This window comes from Pelecanus crispus, chromosome 5, assembly GCF_030463565.1.
Source record: "Pelecanus crispus isolate bPelCri1 chromosome 5, bPelCri1.pri, whole genome shotgun sequence".
NCBI lineage: Eukaryota > Metazoa > Chordata > Aves > Pelecaniformes > Pelecanidae > Pelecanus > Pelecanus crispus.
In genome coordinates this window covers 60,242,844-60,263,048 of record NC_134647.1, presented here as the reverse complement: position 1 = coordinate 60,263,048, position 20,205 = coordinate 60,242,844, and the positions used below count along the sequence as shown (strand labels likewise).

Here is a 20,205-nt window from a genome sequence, read left to right as displayed (position 1 = left end):
AACAGAGTTGAAGGGGTGCGGTAAGACTAAAGCTCTTTCCAGAAGGCCATGCTTTCGAGTTCTGGCTCAGAAGCCTCTTACGCTCTGTTAACAGGCAGAGAAGGAATGTTAATATACTCTTGAAGTATGACACTAAAGTCTAAGGTCAAAGGTCAAATATGTAGTCCAGTTTTAACTGGTTCTCCATTTCAATAATGGTAATTGGTGCAGATTGAAGAGACGCTTTCAGTCCTGAATGACCTTTTCCTCTTCATCGCATACAGAGGGCACCTGGACCTGTAGTTGATTATGAAGGTGGACGTCCTTCTCATCAACAGCGATCCAAGGAGCCTGCCTTTCCTAAGATCGTGAGTTAACTCAGTTAAACAGTTTTTTTAGGTTTTAACATTTTAATGTTGTATTCTGAAGGGTTTACAAGGAAAAGATGAAATAAAGTCAGAAAAATGCTGAGTATTGAACAAAAATAGGCATGCCTTTGTCACGCATTCTCTCAGTGTCCATGCGCTGAAGTCACCAGAACACAGCACACTGCTACAGCTGCTATGAGTTTATTATGTTTGCTTCAAGGCTGCACTGTGAAGAGACAGCATCAAAGCCTAGCTTTATGCCCAAGAGTTATTTTGGATGCTCCAGTTTTTGGATGCCCAGTTAGAGATGCCTAAAGGGGTCTGACTCTTCAGAGGCAGACTAGAAAATTTTGTTTCCTTGAAGGTACATGAGAATCACTCATCACCTCCAAATATCTTGATCAGTGCTATTTTTTTTTCTTTATGATGCTGCTCTGCACTGGAAACTATACACTGAGATTTTGTAGCTGTTTGCTTTCTCCTTTTCTAGGCTTCCTGCCAACCAAATACAGCTCCAGGAAATGCGCAGCAGCCGCATCGCCTCCAGCCACGTCGCAGCTGTGTTGGAGCAGGATCTGTACCAAAGACTTCAAGCTCTAAACGAGAGTGCTGTGCACTTGAAAATGATGAGCAGTCTGCCAGTGGGGTGAGGCCATATTTCATTCTGAAAATAATATAATTTTAGGGACAGCTTTATGGTACTGCTTTAGTACTGTAGTTCCCAGAACTGTATACTGCAGGCAACATGCCTACCAAATGGTTATCAGCTTTTCTTTAAACTCTCCTTTTTAACCTCCCCTTAATTTTCAAGACATTTTCTTACTGGTCTAATGCCCAGTTCTTGATCACAGCCAGGAAAAATGTGGTGACTTCTCTTTCATGGTGTAAAATCTCTCTCCATGCAAAATTTTCTGCGTCTACATAGATTTTCTGTTATGTAGAGAGGGAGGCAGCCACTCAGTTAACGTTAATAACTCAGGAATATTTTCACACAGTCTTTTAAGTTTTCATCTTCATCGACAGCTGGAAAGTAGCAAAAAACTCACTTCTTTTTTTTACCGTTCCTCCTACTAGGTCATACTAGCGCGTTTGGAGAGTGAGAGCTTTCTGGAGTAGCCAAACATAATCTTGATATATATGCAGTTACTTTCAGGCGAGATTTGGACTTGTCTTCTGTTCTAGAAAAACATTTTGTAATTCGCTTTGTGTTCGGAGTTCCATGGGACTGGAGGGTTTTGGAATGGGACTTTGACCTGCTACCCCTGACTGGCAGACACTGTATGAATAGCTCCCTTCTGCTATGCAGTTCCTCTGTATTGTGATGGTCACTATCCTTTCTCCAATAATTTGCTGGCATTATCTATGTCTACTCCAATTATGGGCGATATAATTGGTTTCTTTAATGCTCGCCACTGACAAAACAGCTAAATCAGATCCAGAGCATGCAATGCTTGCAGAGGTTGTTCTCTAGAGATGTCTTGCTTTTCAGGGCCCTGGTTCTCTGCCTTTCATCCTGAAGGAGGACTAAACCTCCACTACAAATGGGAAAGAAGCATTTTGAACCACGTCTTGTATAATTGATGCCAAATGATGTTACTGTTGGAAGATTCTGGTTGCTTTGGAATTTGCTTGCCAGCTGAGAGAATGCAGCAGTGTTGTGGGGTTGTGCAGTATTCTGTCTGCTTGTGAGCAGAACTCTGCATGGTTACAAGTAGTACGTGGTTTAGAATGTTGTATATCTATGAGGGTGACATTTTCAAGCAATCTGCCTGTTGCTTTGCAAATTAAAAGAAAAGGTTTTAGCACAGAAATGTTTTCATGAACAAAATTGCAAGCACCAAGTTAAGGAATTGTTCTAGAAGTATGTGAGTTACTAAATGTAAAAAGCAGTCAAACCACAGTTAGTTCAATATGCTTGGTAACTATTTTTCATAACCTGTTTATCCTGGTTAAAATGTTTTTGCAGGGAGAGAGGAGTGGGTTAGGACTTAAGAATTGGATGGAATATGAGTCTGGTGTACCCCCATGTCAACTCCCCATCATTAACAGTTATTTCATACCGGTGCCACCTCCCGCTGTGCAAAAAGGAGACAAGAACGTAAATGCAGTGAGAAGTGGGACGTTCAGAGGCAGACGATATCGTCCCATCACTGCGCCAAATGGCTTAGAGCAACTTTTAACAAAGGTAAGTTATCTCTGCCTACTTCTCAGCTTACGTATAGGTATATTACCTTCCTTGTTGACGTATTCGCCTAATGTTGAAAGATGTATATACCTAGTTTGTACAAAGATCCACTGAATTTTTGAACAAAAGAAAATTTGTAACTATTAAAATATATAACTGCCACCCATCTCTCTATATACTAAAACGCTTGATGTTTTTCATCAGTTGGGGGAAAAAAAGGTGCTTGGACAGAAAAAAACATAGCAACTCTTATTGAAAGCCTTCCATCTTAGTCAATCTGATCCTGTCTCTGACCATATCTAGTACCAGAACTTCAGAGGGATATATGAAATGCCTTTGAGTATATGAAAACTTCATCTGTTACGCTACAGCTCCAGCCAGTTTTGACTCCTGTAGAGGAAATTGTAGGAACACAGGACTGGGAGGGGCGATATGGGTCATTAAACCTAGTCCCTGCAATTTTGAGCAATTCAGTGCAATGGATTTTCAGTCCAAAATATTTTCCTGCCCTTCTGCACGTTACAAAACACTTTCCAATTTCAGCAGCTCAAGGCCTATCTTAAAAGACTGGAAGTCTCAAGTGTATGCCGCACATACATGATCTGTGTGTTCACCTTTTGTTAGAGTTGGAAGCTGAATGCATTTTTTGTGTATTTCCTGCTGCAGAATTCTGGAGGATTCCCTAAGCCCTCGTTACACAGCAACGCGTTTGTTACCATGGTCTTTCTAGGGAAAAGTGTGCATTTATCTCGCAATAATGCTGATTACAGAGATGAAATCAACATCTATCAGCAGCATTGCGGAGGGGAAAACCTTTGCGTCTACAAAGGCAAGCTATTGCCAGGAGGTAAGAGAGTCAAAGAGTTCATACTGATTCTGGCAATATCTTTTTTTTTTTTTTTGGCTAAAATATTGATTTGATATCAAAATTATTTCATCTGAGCTCAGTCAAGATGCATCCAGGGATTTTTATACCCTCTGCCTCCACGCTAAATCTGGACCTACTGTTTCATGACTGAAAGTGAAGTTACAATTGCTTTTGCAAATTGTGGTAGAATGAATTTAGAGAACTGATTTAGCAAAATACATCTCTATACAAAATTAATCTAAGCTACAGTATGGTTAATAAAGTAGTTGTAGCAGTAAACTATCCTTAAATAGGAGTTATCTGTTTCTGACATGCTGTAATACATCAATGCATGTTGCTTACTATGCATGTTGCTTATTAAGTACACAGTGGGAGCCCAATTCCCATCTCTTTTATGTGTGTGTGATTCCGTCACACCAGTAAAAGGTGAATTGTGTTCTGGGAAATTGGGAAGAGGAAACTACTGTGAGATTTTCTCTTATGAGGAAGAGTGATTCCACAGATCACACCCCTCATTCCAGCTCACAGAACCCATTGTGTTTGCATTTGTGTTGTCACTGGATATGGGAAGATGGTGCGGAGATCCCCGCACTTAAGCCTGTCCCCTAAGGTTATGGGTGCATTGCAGTGTGCCCACAGATCTGCTTAGGGCGTTTGTCACAGCTGTGTCCCAGCTGTGCGGAAGGTGTCCCTTGTGTGTGCTCCTGTTGTCCCGAGCCCCATTCACACTTACTAGGGAACCTGCTGGAGTGCAGTGTGGCTTCCTCCCTGCTGGTGTGTGCTCAGTTTACTTTGGACGGATACTATGACTTGTGGGTTAAGAGAGTACGACCCGGTCCCCCCACCCAGCATGGAGTAGCATAGCAGCCTCAGTGCCCTTAAGGCCTGGATGCCGAAAAATACCTTTGCAGAGTAGCCTGAAATGGCTCCAGAAACAGTGTCTTTCAGCTGTTCAGTGTTGCTCTGAGTACGACTGTATTATTGCAGGCCCAGAGCCACTAATATTGCAGCCGTGCTGATCTGGAACCTGGTCGCGCTCTGCAATGTGCTGCACTGAGGAACGTGTGCATTACACTGCAGGAGCTCTAACATACTGCTGCACTACGCCATGTAGACACATGCCAGGAATCCTAAACTTTCTGTGCATAATGTATGCTCCTGTAAGGCAAGTGGCAGAGTTAAGTTTTTTGAGACGGGAGGCTCTGGTCTCTGTTCTGCTGTAGCAGTGAGCAGCCAAACTGAATATGTATTCGCTTGTCACAGGTGTGTCCAGCTTGGTACTCCTGGCTCGGCAAGAGACAAGGCTGTTGTCGGGGGAGGAGTTTTACCGACTACTTAATAAAGCCAAGAACCAAAGTACCTGACCTGAGAGGGCTGGGTGCTTTGGTGGTGATGCAGATGAGATACAACGATTGCAATAGGCTGACAGTAAAGCATAACCTTTTTCTTTGAACCCTTTCCTTTCTATAATTACAGAGACCTTTCAGTTTGTCTCAAAAAGGCACCATGGTTTCCCATTCAGCCTCACCTTTTTTCTCAATGGGATACAAGTGGACAGGTTGAGCTGTTGCTGTGAGTACAAACATCAGAAGCGTTCCAGGCTGGGAGGCAGAAACGGATACTTTGGGTTTCTCAATGTGGAGGGAGCATCTCCTTGCTACAGGTATGGAGAAGAATACACTTTGCTCACAAGGACTTAGCAGCCCAGTTTTTAGAGAGCGTATCACTTGTTTCCTTCTTTTAAATCTTTCTGGCACCCCGCAGCTCTGTAGAACCTCATCTGTTTCTGAGTGCCCCTTGAAATGTACACAATTGAGCTCATCCCTCAGGGTCCCACATCCAAGGATACCATCAAAGTCAGCTACTTTTGTGCTGCCTCTTCAGTCACTCTGTGGAGTACACACAGCAGTGGACAATTTTGCACTGGATCTATCAGCTTGTCAGGAGGCAGACAGCACTTCCTCAATAGTTGAGTGTGGAGGAATAGGTGTGGGGTGGTATATGTATGCCACTTGCATGTTTCTGGTGGAAGTGATAGTGAAATAAATATCAAGAGTGCTGCTGAGTTAACTGTAGTTTTCAGGGTTTTCTTTGTGATTGTGGGAACAAGATAATTTATTTTTAAACAGCTCTGCCTCTAAGGTGGGATTCTGCTGTAATACCCCTGGCTGCAGAATAAGACAGTATTGAACGTTAGCCATGGTTCAGACAACATATCTGTGCAGAAGATTCTTGGCTTTGGGCACAAGTCAATGCTGTGAGCAACAGCTGTGGTTTTGCTAAGAAGCTTTCATTTTAATAAAATCTTCCTTTTGTGTGATTGTTAAGTTGTGCCAGACAAGTAAACTTCTGCACACGCAGATCGTTTAAAAACTTTTTTGTTCTTTTTGTAAGTAATTTTTAGAAGAGCAACAAGCAGTTGGAAGAACAGAACCTCCACAGAGCTATACTCTATTTTTTAGATAAGGACCAAATTATAAGAAAAAAAAATTCAACTTTATTGTACTGTATTTTTTCTACTCAAATCTAACATTGAACAGGATTTATGTAATTATATTACTTAGTATGTTCAAAGTAGTGAAAAGCGTCTGAATTCAGAATGGATATAGTGGCTACAGAGTTTAGGAAATGCTGAAATCTCGGCTTTTTGTGATTTTTAGAAAGATTTGAAGTGAATTTTCTGAATTCATATAGTCTCCAGAAATTGGTTAATTTCTTCGTGAGTCACCCCCACCTTCTGTCCACCTTCCCCTGTTATTCTCAGTGATACCTCTGTTTTCCTGTCTCTTGTCAGTCCAGCCAACCTTACCTGGTGGCTAAAAAGCATCTCCATTAACCAGATTCTCTCCATAAATGACAACTATTTTCACATCTACTTCAGGTCAAATGCAGTCGCAGTTTTTAACTGGTTTGAGTATGACACCACATCCGCACATTAAATACCCACTCTGATTCTCAGTAAAGATCCCCGTTGATTTTCCCTGTTGGGTTAAGGCTTTGGTTCACAAAGAGGTGACGCTGCAGTGATTTCTACACCAATGCTGCGATCCCTGCACAGGGAGTTTTCTGCTGGCCTAGGTCCAGCATTTCAGTACAGTAGAAGTGCTTCAATACCTCAAAGGTCCCTGGAAAAAATACCATGAACAAATAGTTGAAAGGTAGGACTCTTCTCAGAAATTGTCACATTTCCATTTTATGCCTGCAAAACTGAAGGATTTCTATACTGAATGACTCTAGGATATTTCACAGTAGTTTGTAAACAGCTGGAATGTGAGGGGAACTGCAATCAAGCCTTACAGAAAAAAAGCAGTTTTGGTGGAGGAAAAGCTTTTAAGACATAGCTGTCTGTGAAGAAAATACGGGTTTCCAGAGAGACTTGTGATTAGCTAGAGTGAAAATTCAGTTTCATCCTCTGCTTGCAGATTGGAATCAACGTACTGCATACAGCACAATGTCCTGACACTCATAGGTGGTGTAGGGTGACTCTTCATTTCTGCAGTTAATGTTAATCAGGAGTAGGAACTCTGGTCTTACATGAGCCTCCTGACCGTAACATAGAGAGGCTGTCACTCCATTTTATACAAGAGGAGCATTCTCAACAAGTCATTCAAAAACCTTTGTTTTCCAACTGTTTGGGTTTCTGTTAGGTAGGAAAACCAGAACAAAACCAGAAAATAATTCAATTTCAGTCTCACTCTTCCCCCGCAGTTATTAGACCCAGCAGACAATTTTGAAACAAAAAAAGTCTTATCCACAAAACCTGAGTTTTCACTTCACTGGGTGTTAAAGCAGGATCTGGATCAAGCACACCTCCGACTTGGAGCTTGTCTGCCTTTCTCAGTGATTATATCTTCACAGATCATGCTTGGTGTAGCTTGAAATTAATGGACCCTTATGATAATTCTGATTTTCATCTGTTTATACTTCAATTGTCACCTTTAAGCACAGACAGTGTTACTCTCCTTCAAGGAGGAACTGCATTTGTGCTTGTGGAGCACTTGAGGATTTTAGGGTGCTTCTCCAAGTCAGTCATTAATCAGTAACCTTGTCTGAGTGGCAAAGCAGAGGCAGATAGGTACCTGGTTTTACTGTTGATAATGAGCTAGATAGCTCCCTGTGTCTGCTTCCTTCCTTCCTTCCCTTCCATTGCTCACAGAAAGAAAAACGTGATACTTTCCAACTCACCTTGGTTTTTTTATAGGTGCCTTATTACAATGGGTCTGGACAAAATCCCGTCCCCTCCGAAGAGGAAGTTGGAGGACCACGAGGAAAAGCGTGTGGTTTCCTGGAGAGATCGAGTCCGCAGTGAGCCAAGTAAAAGCAGTGTTGAGCGGAAATCAAGCAAAGGTTCAGTGTTAGTCAACTTACCAAGTTGTGAAGTGAGAACTCACTTGAGGCCACTTAATATTGAGAACAAAATGCAGACTGGACAGGAGTACAGAAAAGAAGAAAGGAAAAAACTATCTGATCGTGAGAATGAAGATAGTCAGGAAGACACCAGTAAAAATGGTACAGTATTCCAAAACACAAGCAGGGGATGAAAAATGGGAGAGGATGATTCTGGAGAAGGTAGGGGATTGTGGGCCTCCAGCTTCGCCTGGAGCATCGTCTCTTAGGACACCTCATGTGCGAGAAAAATGGTGATGCCTGTGTCTGGGCAATAAAATTAGTGGGGCTCCTTTCAGCCAAGCAATAGGATGAGAGGGTTTTGCAAGAGCCAAGAAAGTGAGCAAGGAAGGTCTGAGAGGCTGAAAGAGGAGCGTGGGGAGGTGGGAAAGCAGGAGGAAGGTGGGGCAGAGTGAAGGGACAACAGTGAAGAAGGAAAATGGGAGCAGGTGGAGGACAAGTCGAGCAGAAGGAAGAAATGGGACTGGGTGTGGGTAGGGAGACAGTGAGTCTGAGGTGAGCTCCTAAGGGAGACGGGACATCAGCATAAGGTGAATGGAGAGAGGATGGTGGCCATAGGGGCAGGAGGTGGAAAAGTCTCCTGCTGCCTGATGCGAGGGAGGGAGGGATGGGATGGGATGGGATGGGATGGGATGGGATGGGATGGGATGGGATGGGATGGGACGGGGGGCGAACTGTGAGGGGGAGGAGGCTGAATGCTGGGTGCAGAAGGGGAGGGAAGGTGGGAGGAGCACATAGCAGCAAAATGGCAGCAAGATTTAGCACCAGATGAACTATTTTGGTCTTTTCTCCTGTCTGTTGCCAGTGGGAGTGCAATGCTTTGTTCACGGAAGGCTCTTTCCAGTCCCTTCTCCACCACACTGCCCTAGGCACTGCTTACCTGACACCTGCCCAAACCTTCAGCTTCCTTTCTTGTCTGAGCATTTGTTCCCTCTACTCCAGGCCTACCAGCTCACCTTTCTTGCCTTCTCTGCTCTGACCCCGCTGGGGCTATCATTCTTTCCCTTTACTGAACGCTCCCGTAGCTGGCTGGCCTTGCCCCTTTTGCTTGAGTCCCATCTCATTTCTGTTGACAGAGATTTAAAAAGAAAGACGGGAGAGAAGCTGCCCTTGCTGAAAGTTTGCCCAAGGGGTGTTTCTTGTGGCAGACAAAGATAATATTTGTGGTATAAAAACGATGCATGGCAGCTCCAACTGCATGCTCAGAATGTGCCATTTCCCCAGTGCCACCTAAGGCCAGTCCCTGTTGCCATCAGCCTGCTTACAGCTCTGCCTGCCCCTATGGGAAGAGATGGTGAGCTCAGCCTGTGCCTTCACACACTCCTTATTATAAAGACTTTTTCAGAGTAAGTCAAATTTAGAGAGAGATTTTAATTCCTACTTCCTATTCCTATTTTTACTTTCATAATTCTGCAGTGCTACTGCTCAGCTTCCTTGTCGGTCCCTGTGGATGTGTGCTTGTGATTAATCAAGCCTTTTTCCTTCCAGAAGGTGGGCACATTTCTGACAGTTACCTAAGGAGGCCTCACTTCCAGCAATGCAGTTGGAATCTCAATTGATTTTTAATACAGAAAATGAATCTCCTTATTCCCTTAATTCTCTTTCTCTGGGTAATTGTTTATTTGCCTAATTGGTTCTGCATCAGATATTCTTCATTTCTGTCCTTGGCATTCTGTCACTTCAGTACTTTAGAAGCACTGATGGAAAGAAAAAGAGGTGAGCAATAAGATCTGAAAGGGGAGAAATTATGGCCACGAGGAAAGCTGGTGTGCCAGCAGTGACAGCTCTCCTTCACAATTTAGGTTTGTTGCCTCTCTGCTGCATGTGCAGTGAACTAGTGGTAGCAGTGGAATTACTGAATTTTCAATGGAAATCACTGACATCACTGTGCATGCTGGTGCCTGGGATTTTAAATAGCGCAGCCTTGGCTGGAAAGGCAAGGATTCTTTAATGCATATGCATGAAGACAGTCTTTACCTATGGATCTCAGCAAAGTTATCTATCAAATGTTACAACTTGTCAAGCTAGTAGCCTGGGATGAAATCCAGACCATGTTGCTGTAAGAATGGTAATTCTGCTGTAAGCTTCGTTTGTACCAGGATTTCACCTGGGACCTGAATGAGCATATTAGAACAGTGTGATAACAGAATGTTCCTCTGCAGCACCCCTTGGCTGGATTTAATGAATTCATTTAGTTTGTAAGCCACTTCTTTGCTAATTAGCCACGTCAATCCACATTTATCGTACTTTGCCCTACGATATATTACCTTTCTCCAGCTTTCTCTATTGCTTGTGGTTTTTTTCATCACAACAAGTTTTTCTCCTGTAATGAGACTGTCTTGCATTTTAGTTCTGTTTGCCCAGCTCTTAATCTTTCTAGTCCTTTCAGTGGCTAATCATTTTGTTTGTTTTGCTGTTAATGTATTAATCATACTTGATGCATCATTCAGTAGCTTTGTTGCATTTTTGCTACTCTGTCTATGAAGAACGTGATGGTTTTTTATGATAATGTGCTCTTATGAGTCCTATCTGTGGTCTTAGATTCTCTCATGGCTTTAAAAAGACTGAGCAAATGCAAAGGCAAAAGGAGATTAATGAAGTTAACCTCTGTCTGCTTAAAAAGAACTTTATTAGTTGTGAATTCCATTTCCTGTCTCACAGTATGATTCTTTTATTTTAGAGTATGATGAAGATTTTGAAGTATATGAAGAAGTTAATGAAGAGGGACAGGCTGGTGATCACATGAATGGAATGTCAAAGTCATCTGACGGCAAGGAAGATGAAAGAGATGGCGATTCTGAGAGTGACTCAGAGGATGAGGAACAAGGTTAGGTTTTTTCATAATGAGGCTTAGAGAAGTTAACCTGATGCATGTTTTACATTTTGTGCGTGTCCAGTACGTATGTTGAGTCTGCTTAGGAAAAACCACGCAATTCCTACTGAATTGGTAAAATACAGCTATTTTCTCTGTTCTTATTAATTCTACCATCTGTCACTGAAATACAGCCAAACCCACTGGCAATGTAAGCGTGTGTCAGCTCACAGTAGACATTGCTGAGCTATTTAGTTGCAGAAATGGAGAGGGAGCCAGTCAGCAAATTAGCATGAAATATTTGGGGCAGATCAGCACTTCATGTCAGTGGTCACCGACGTCCAAGAAGCTATGACCGCTTACACCTGCCGAGGATACTCACTTTTATCTGAGAAGTCACCAGGAAACCCAGCATGCCACCTTGTATTTCAGAAGTGCTGTCTTTAGCGGCCCTGAATAATCAGAACCTCAGCTTTGTCCTCTGGTACATCACTGACTCTGTCCTGGCTCAGGGAGGAAACGCCATCAGCTCAGCTGCCCGTGCTACTTGCAGCGGTTACGCGGTTTGTGAGAGTCCTTGTTCAAGTCTGGCTGTGAATGAGTGAGAGTCCGAGTCAGTGAGATAGTTTGTGATTCTTGATCCAAATGTAGGTACAAAAGTGTGCAGTGAGGTGTCCAAGACCATTATTATTATTAATTCAGAAAGATTAAACTGTTCTGGAGTAATTTTTTGTAGAATAAGTAGCATTTTCTGTCATTCGGTTTTTTGGATCAGCACTTTTAATGTCTAGTGTTTTAACTGTGTGCCTTCATGCCATCCAAGCCATGCATCTTCATAAATAATCCCACAGAAAACTTGTGGGCAATTTCCCATTTATTAGACGAACACTAGAATTCCATCCACCACGTGGTGAATAAGCCAAAAGTGAATTGCCTCTTCCTTCTGGCACAGTGTTTTATTTCTCTCTAACGTTGCTCGTCTATGGCTTTGTTAGATCCTGAGCTGACTTATATGCTTCTTGCTTGTCATAATGTACCAGGATTTCTCCATTTACTGCTGTGTTCCTTACACTTGACAGTCCTATTGTGCAAGCGGTTCCTCAAGTTAAAGGGAAACATTACTTTCACATTTGTATTTCTAGGTGAATTAAACAAAGGTGATACAGCTGTTTGTGAAAAGGTTGCAGCTGCAAGAAAGGTGCAGTCTTTTTATAGAAAGTATAAAATCCAACAAACTCAAATCGGGTTTGAAACTTCCTTGCTTATAAAATCATTGCAGTGATCAAAAAGAATCTTAATTTTTATTTCCTCGTGATAATCAGAAATAGCTTGTGATTCATGAATAATCAGTACAATTAAGCATTCTTTTCTGCATTCTCTTGTTAGTGTATGGCATTACAAAGTGTTTTGGTGGCTTTAATCAGCTGCTTTTCAAGCTCTAGCAGTGCGTGATGATCAAGTGAAAGTGTGTGGATGCATAGGTGTGCATAGGTGGAAAGGAACAGGTAACGGTAAGGGCCTTTCATGGCTACCTATGCATTAAGGCCTTTGTTAAGGGCCACCCTTTTTCACCTTTTTTTGTACTGGGATGCAGTACTGCTGCATGCACCAAAACTCACTAGTTCAATACAGATTTTTCTGTGATGAGGAGAAAAGACTGTTGGGAAGCCACCAAATCTTGAAATATGGCTCTTTAACATCAGCAACTAATAGTGTAAAACAGCTAGCCATCTAGGCAGGGGCTCCCTACTGATCAGCTGGCAGGCACTGCTAATGTTTTTCAGTATGTGTTTGCCATGGCTTGCTTTGTTCTCCTTTACTGCAGCAGCTCAGGACATATGCGTTTAAATCATTTACATTCTCTGTGGTTTTAAATAAGACAGGTTTAATCTTCTTTCTTAGCAGCCTGATTTGCTGCTTCTGTCTTTTACGTCAGCACACTAATAGAGTGTTCATCAGTTATGACTTGCATCTCATTTGGCAATCAGCAGTAGGCCATGGGGGTGTGGTGCTGAGCAGCCTTGCCTCCGTGGAAATGAGGGAAGCTGTTTTCAAAGGGGCTTCTTGAGAATCTCACAACTTGGAGTCACTTTTCTCTTTGGCCCACATGAGCTGTGGCCTCTTAACATTTTCTCCATGACTTTTGGTGAGAGGAGGCAGAGAAGCTGGCTTTACTGAATTTTCCCTGTTGTGTTTGCTGAGGAGGTAAGAAAGAGACGGATAATACTCTAATTTGACATTGGGTATTTTAGTGTGAGGAGTGGTTACCCAAATACTGGATGGGGGCCTCGAGGGGTTTTTAGAAGTCTAAATATGTAAATACAGTAAATAATGGAAGAGGCATGGATTAGGAGCTAGGGATACTGGTGGAAAAGCCTTTTTTGTGACCGCTGGTTCTATTGTGAACGCATGTGTTCTGTGCTCTGAGCTGTTTGCTCCCCATATGTGTAAATGACTGTCAACAAGAGGAGCAGTGCTTCCAACATTTATCTTCTTGGGGCAGGAAGCCTGAAGGAGTTCTGCAGTCCTTATTTAGTGCTAGTAAGTGGTAGACTGTAACACTAGATAAGGATGTTTCAAGGTTACCTCTAGCTTTGGGTGACATTTCAGATCACTGGGATTTTGGATTTCTAGGGACTTTCATTTAAGTTTGAAAGTCAGGATGATCTTTTTGTTCTGGCTGTAGTGATTAATCTTCAAAAAGGTTTCTGCGCTCAGGGTGGTAGAAGCATTCAGAAACCCGTTGGTATCTACTCCTTTGCGCTTGCACAGAATGTGTTTACAAACAGTAAACAGCGGAACCCGAACTGGTGCAGGGCATTTCCTTCTGCATGAATAGGAAGTTTGTTGTGGGAAGGGTTTGTCATCTTCCAAATGTCTATTTACTGTTTACCTGATGGCATTGGAGTCCTCATCTAGTTTTATCCAGGTTTGGTTTTAATCCTTTAAAGGAAATGATAACTTTTTTTGCATTGTTTTTATTAACCACTCTAGGCCTTGATACATTGAACACAAAATGCCTGTGATTTTTTTATTCCTGTTTCCTATTTGTTGCTTTTTGATATTTTCCCCTTTGTAATGAAATCTTCTACTTTTTTTTTCACCACTGAACAGAAGAGGTGGAGAGAAGGGGTAAAAAAGATGTGGGCTTTTCCCAACCGAGATGTAATAATAAATTTATGAAAAACAATAATTCACTGGTAATTTTGAGGACAAGAAGAGCTTTCTGTTTGAATGAAGGCTGCTTGCTCTCTGAAAATAGTCTGTGTGGAAGCACTTCAAGCAACTTTAGTAGCAACTACTAGTTCTATTTTTTAGGAGATTATTAAAGTGCCTAATAGGTCTCAACAGTGGAATATTTTTCTGGATATTCATTATTACAAAGATTTTTCTTTAATTTAACTCCATTGCTTTTAGTTTTGCCTTTTTGCACATCCTGAAGCAGTTCTTTTCCCTTCTTTATGTTTACATTTACAAATTCTCCAAGACAGCGTATCCCCTGCCTGAGTCATCATGTTGCCAAATCCTACGTAGTTTTTCTCTTATAACTGAATCCGTATACCTCTTTAATATCCACCTCTTTTCCACTCAACCTGGATTGCCGCTTCCCTAATATATCTAGTTGTGACAGATCTAGACATTAATATATTGCCTCAGGGGAAATGTCTGTAAATGACCTCCCTTCCTCAGCCCCTCGAATTTTCTAGTGGTACTCTGAGTGGGATTCTTTACACTGTGGTTGTAGGATTTCTTTGTACAAAACGTTTTTCTGAACGTGCTATTCTGCATGGCTTACAGGCCTGGCATATGGATGGGCACATGAGTGGAAGTCACAGTTAGAGAAGGAATTCTCCCTCTTCTCCCTTCCACATGAGTGCCTATCTTGTGTGAAATTCTGTGGCTGTATGTTTTTCAATACTGAATGCAAGGCCCCACTGAGGTGTAAAGTTCAATGCTCCACAGGGCACCTTGCAGAGTCTTGTATTGGTGACAGGGCTAGCATAAATAGGGTGTTACTACATTAGCAATATAGTCCACAAGATTAGTTCATTTTAGGTGCAGGTTTGTTTTGCCTCTACTCATGGAGTCAAGCACAGCACACAAAAATGCACCACTGATGTCCGCAATGCTCTTTTCTGTGTGACAGAATCAAGGCTGAGGCCCCCTTGCAGGGTGCCTGCAAGATCCTCCAGTGTCTAATGCTATGCACACAGAGCGTGTGCCAAGGGCTGGGAACTAGCATGAACTTCATCTCCAGCTGAGATAGAATGTGGATGTGTGATCCTGGAGTTGTAACACATTGCAGCAAATCAAACCTTGGTCCTTCCCTCTTTGGTAGTGTAGGTGTACTTGTAGTGTGCATTCACAGTAGCCATACTGCCATCTATATATACTGTTTCTGGCTCTCATCTTTATTAAATAATGTTGGGCCCATGAAAACTGTTCTGGGAGTTACTTAGCTATTCTATCTCTTAGCCCAAAGGTATGCCCCATTTCCCCTTGCTTTAAAACTGTGTTGCCTTCTGGACTGGCAAGGCTTACAACTGAGTGTGAGTTGTCAAGCCCTCAGGTATACAAACACCCTGTGACTTGATCTCTGCAGTTAGAGATGTCAAGGTTAAAACTGTGAATCTGTTATTCACATGTCTCCTGGAGTCAATCAACATGGACGTTTACTAGTTTGATCTGTTAAAATGGGTCTTTGTGGGAAGCCTTACTGGGGCATCATGCTAGTGATAGTAACTCATTTTCTCTTGGCTTGCAGAAGATAACAGAGCTGTGCTGGTTTTTAGATCTGTTACCTACAGCTCAGCTCTTTAATTTGTCTTTCGGCACATAAGTAAGTGATTTAATTTACAAAGTTATTGAACACCTGTGGCTGCTGTTAATTTCCATGGCTGCTCAGACCCCTGAAATCGCTCTGCTCCTGTGGTATGTACATACACAGCTAGGTGGCCAGCAGAACGTGTTCAGCTAAAACGTTTAGGAAAGTCCCACTTCCAGCCTTGTTATTTTTTTCTTCTATTGTTGTTGTTGTTGTTGTTGTTGTTGTTTGGTGGCTTTTTGAAGCATAGGTGAATTTTTGTACTGTATGAAATTTCTTTTGATACAGATTGTCCCGACCTTGCAGTGGTGTGTTGGTGACTGGTAGTACAAGCTTCCTTTCTGTCAGGCTCCTAGAGGCAAACATAAACCTGTGACCACCTGGAGATTACCCACACCATGTGTTTCTGCGTAATTTAACTTTAATTGTTACTAGCTTCAACTTTCATCTCCTTGTGACCTGAAATTCCATGTGCTCCGTACATTTACTGTGCCTTGAATTCATCTGCTGAGCTTTGGACCTGTAATTTTTTCGAAGCACTCGCTTTCAGTTAAGCATGTGTGTTAGTGTTGGTAGACCAAGATTTTGGATAGCAAGCTTTGGGGCATAGACACTATGTTTTTGTGTTTCAGTCATCAGTACACTAATCCACTTGTAGAACTAACACACGACCAGTGAGGGGATCTGGATTTTTATGAGTACATGCTGTGGACAGCTTTTGTCTCATCTTAGTTCAGTATACCATTACACTTGTTTAAGAGTGTCTGAATTCATTAGGCCCCTTGGGTCAGTTCAGTCAGCATATAGAGTTTTAGAATAATATCCAGATAACTGAGGTGCCGAAGATGTTACTTTCGCATACATTATTATGAATCAGACATAAATAAAGAGCATATAAGAGAGACCTTGGCATTCAAATCCTTGTGCCCCATAAGCCTGTGAATAAATTGGAAAGAATCACTGGCAATTCCCACAGTACAATATGTAAACTGCATACTTGAGTTGTTCTGTCTCTGAACTTGCTTGTTTATATTGTTGTAAGCGTCTTTAGGAATGATGACGTTTTCTGGGAGTTTAACTATACCTACCGTTAGAACACAGGTGCAAGTCTGATGAAGACTGGAAGTGACTGAGAGTCATTACCAGGTGGTGACTGTCCAGTAATTTGTGCCTGAAATCCATTGCAGTAGAATCCTAGAGGATGGCCGCCTACCTCACATTTGGTACCACACATTAGCCTTGCTGCCAATCTCTGTGAAGGTGTCAAAGTTAGAATGAATGTACGCCTGGGTAACTTCCTCAGAGATACAGACAGCTTCCTTACCCCACTACTAAAGCGTGTTGGGAGGTGGAGTTGCACTCTCTTCCTTTCCTTTGCTACTTTTAAGGAAAATTGAGGAGTTTTCTTGAATTGATAGTCTGGCATCTATACAAGGCAGTTCATTAATTTAGAATTGCAGTTCCCATTCAAACACACCTTCTTTGTTTTTGTTTTAAAATTAATGGGAGTAGTTGACATATTTTAGGGAAGTTTTAGCTTCCGTATTTGAGGTTGTTTTAAAAGCAGTCTTGCAAAGTTTTTGTAGTACATTGCAGATGCAAAGGATAATTTAAAATATTACAAAAAATTGCAATGAGCCTTCCTCAGATCCACAGAGGAAGAAGAGGCAGAGAGGCTTCTGGAAGACTGGGGCTGCAGGAAGAAGCAGCATAGATTGGCTCCTGTGGCTCTGAGAATAGCTGTTCAGGGACAGACCATGGGTCCAAATTCTACCTCTGGCCTTTGGCCAGCAGCAGATGCCTAGGAAAAATGTAAGAAAAGGGCAAGACTACTGTGCTGCTTCCCCACTGTAATTGGCTAGTGTCAAGGGTGGTCCCTTTTACTTATTAGGCCTAACTGGATTTTTCTTCCTTGAGTTGGACTAATCTCTTCTTGAACCCATGTGAGCTTTGGACACCAGCAATGCTGTGTAGCAGTAAGCTCTACTATTCAGCTAAATGTTAGATGAAGAATTGTTGCTTCCCCCCGCCAGTTTTTCCATTTATGAATTTCATATGATGGTCCCTGTATGTTTTTTTAGAGGAGACAGTGAACTTCATCTGCAGTTCATCTTGGATGGTTTACACATGATTTTGGAGATCTTTATCATATTCACTGAGATAATAGGAGTGCACTAAAGGACTGTTGCTATGGTTGAAATCTTTTATCAAATGAAGCTCAAGAAACTATTCTAAAACCTGAGTCATATTTAGAGGTGCTTTTGGAGGTGTATTTCTGTGTGATTGATGGAGCTAATCTGGTTCATTTCCATTATCAGAAAAAATATGTTAAATGGCTTTGATTTTAACACTCTGATACATCTGGACAATGTTCTTCTATTACACTTACTGGAATTTTGTCACGATATCCTCAGATGATGTAATTCAGAGATTGATATCAGATGAGCATCTGCTATGCACAAAGGGAACTAGTGGCCAATGAATGCAGATGTTTTAGTGACAAATACTAAAACAAAATTGTGTTTGCTATTTACAGATAGGAGGCCTGCACACGCTCTCTCATGCATCAGTACTCAGCACAGCAGTGAAGATGGCTTAGAATTTGTCTGTAGACATCTAGAAACTGGAACTTGGAACAAGTGTCTCTGCAGCACTTGCACTGCATAGATGAAGCTGACCAGTGTACTGCTTCATGTCACATACAGTGATAAGATCTAGAAATGTTGTGATTGTCTCCTTTATGATCTGAAAGTTATGCTTAAGTATCGAGTACAAGCAATTGACTGAGTTACCCCCTCTTAGTCAAAGACTTGATTGTTCCAAGCTGCAGAGGAGGAGTCTGAAACACATGGCCACTGGCACCATCCAAGCAGCAACCAGAATTAATCAAGTCTCACACTGACAGTCATGACATAAACAAAAGTGGACAGCTGTTTCAGAGATGTACCTGAAGGTCTGTGGTTCCTAATGGGCACAGCATACTGGCAGTAGAGGCCATCTGGCTGTAAAACCAAGTGCGAGATTTGACTTTATGCTGTCAATCCATACCCATGGCAAACTAGCAAGCTCTTTATGTAAAAGACTAAGCCAATAAATGCCACAGAAAAGGAAGGATATAGAAAACTGATAGAACTTGAAGGGAGAAGCCTGGGTTACCAGAGGGAAGAGCTCTCAGAGGAGGTGCTGAAGGGATCACACTGTGGACGTAGCTGGAATACTGCTCATAAAGAGGTTGTTTAGTATTACTAGCTTGAAAGCCATTCACGTAATCATCCATCATGTCATAAAGCAAAAATGGAATTGATAGCACAATCGTAACAATAATGTCAAATGTATGACTTGACTGTGAAGCATCACAATCATTGCATTTACAGAGTAGAAAATACTTCCTCACTTACTTGTAGATAAGCACAGGTCTTCAGTCACTTAATTTGGGGAACTGGGGAATCATCAGGACTATAGTTGGGAGCTTAACATAGAATTTTTTTTAAAAGTATTCCTAGAACAATGAAAATATTAAGTCTATAAAACAGTGTTGTTGCTTGTATGTTGAACCCCCCTCAGACTGACTGACAAAAGCAATCTCACTGTTTTGTGAAAATGTTGTGGAATATTGCCGCTTTATGTTTCAGTAGATGGTCTTGCATGAATTTTCCTTGGGTTTTTAATGGTTGTCTCCATTTGGTTTTAATCTACTTAAAAAAATTATTGCTGGTGAAGATTTACATGGCTCCAATCGGCTCTGTCCTAACATTTCAAATTTTAAACCAGGCTGAGATAGCTGGATGACTTCTACTCCCCTTCTGGCTTTTAACAGTTTCTCTTTCTTGCTTCCTCTTTTTGTAACTTTGTGATAGTTTTTGAAGATTGCAAACCAGTCCAGGAGGAAATAGCAAAGGCAATTGGAAATGATCATCACGTGAGTTCTTATTAATCTGAAGTCTTTTTATAGAAGTGTTTGCCCTTTCCCTTTCCTTTCTAGGCTATCAAACCCTCCTTGTGCTCTTTTCTTTCCTAACTTGTATAAAATTGGGTGATGACTGGCTGGCTTCTGTAGTCATGTATAATTAATGCTTTTTTGGCAGTTATAAGGCCCTAGATAAAGAATCCAGGCCATGAAAAAAATGGCTTCCAGTCAAGAAAATAGCTGTGGAAATCAGGAATCCATTGAGTTTCCCTGTGCTTCCAGGTAGCGAATAGCGGTAGGTTTGCTTCCTGGAATCTCCTAGTTGTTAACTTCTCAGGTTCGCATGGTGCTTGATTTTGAATACTTTAATTCTGAAACAACTTCACAGTTGCTGTTACCATTCCTGCCCAATGCAAGACCTCACTTTACAGAAGGGAATACTTTGTAAGCAGCAGCCAGAGTAAATTAACTCCTCTCTCTGCTAATGAAGCAGGTAAACATGTAGACTATACCACGCACAACACCCCATTTGGTTTCTTTCAGACAAAGTGAACAAAGCATCTATTTTACAGGGACTGGCAAAATCCATTCCATTAGACTCAGACCAATATTAGCAGCTGGACAGTTCAGACACTGTACTTTTGTGGAGACAGTAATATTTAATTCTGAGTTGGCATGACAGTTTGGGATGTTTTATTTCATTTTGTACCAAAACTTCCATTAGAGGTTTTTTAAATGATTACATGTTCCTGATTTTGATAGTGGGCCTGAGCTCTCCCAGATTCAGGAGGTAGGATTTTCAGTGTGAGTGCTGTAAAAATAGGATAGTGATTGATAACTGATTAATATGTATG

General features: G+C 41.7%; 1 protein-coding gene across 1 annotated transcript in view; it reads left to right on the top strand.

The window, feature by feature from the left end:
- Positions 1–20,205, top strand: part of LOC142593567 (uncharacterized) — a 32,630-nt gene that overhangs the window by 7,917 nt on the left and 4,508 nt on the right. Inside the window, 10 exon segments of the mRNA XM_075711216.1 lie at positions 264–347; positions 838–993; positions 2,314–2,532; positions 3,199–3,379; positions 4,877–5,063; positions 7,602–7,909; positions 10,488–10,634; positions 11,762–11,854; positions 13,537–13,548; positions 17,981–18,083. Coding sequence (XP_075567331.1) covers positions 264–347; positions 838–993; positions 2,314–2,532; positions 3,199–3,379; positions 4,877–5,063; positions 7,602–7,909; positions 10,488–10,634; positions 11,762–11,854; positions 13,537–13,548; positions 17,981–18,083 — 1,490 coding nt within the window.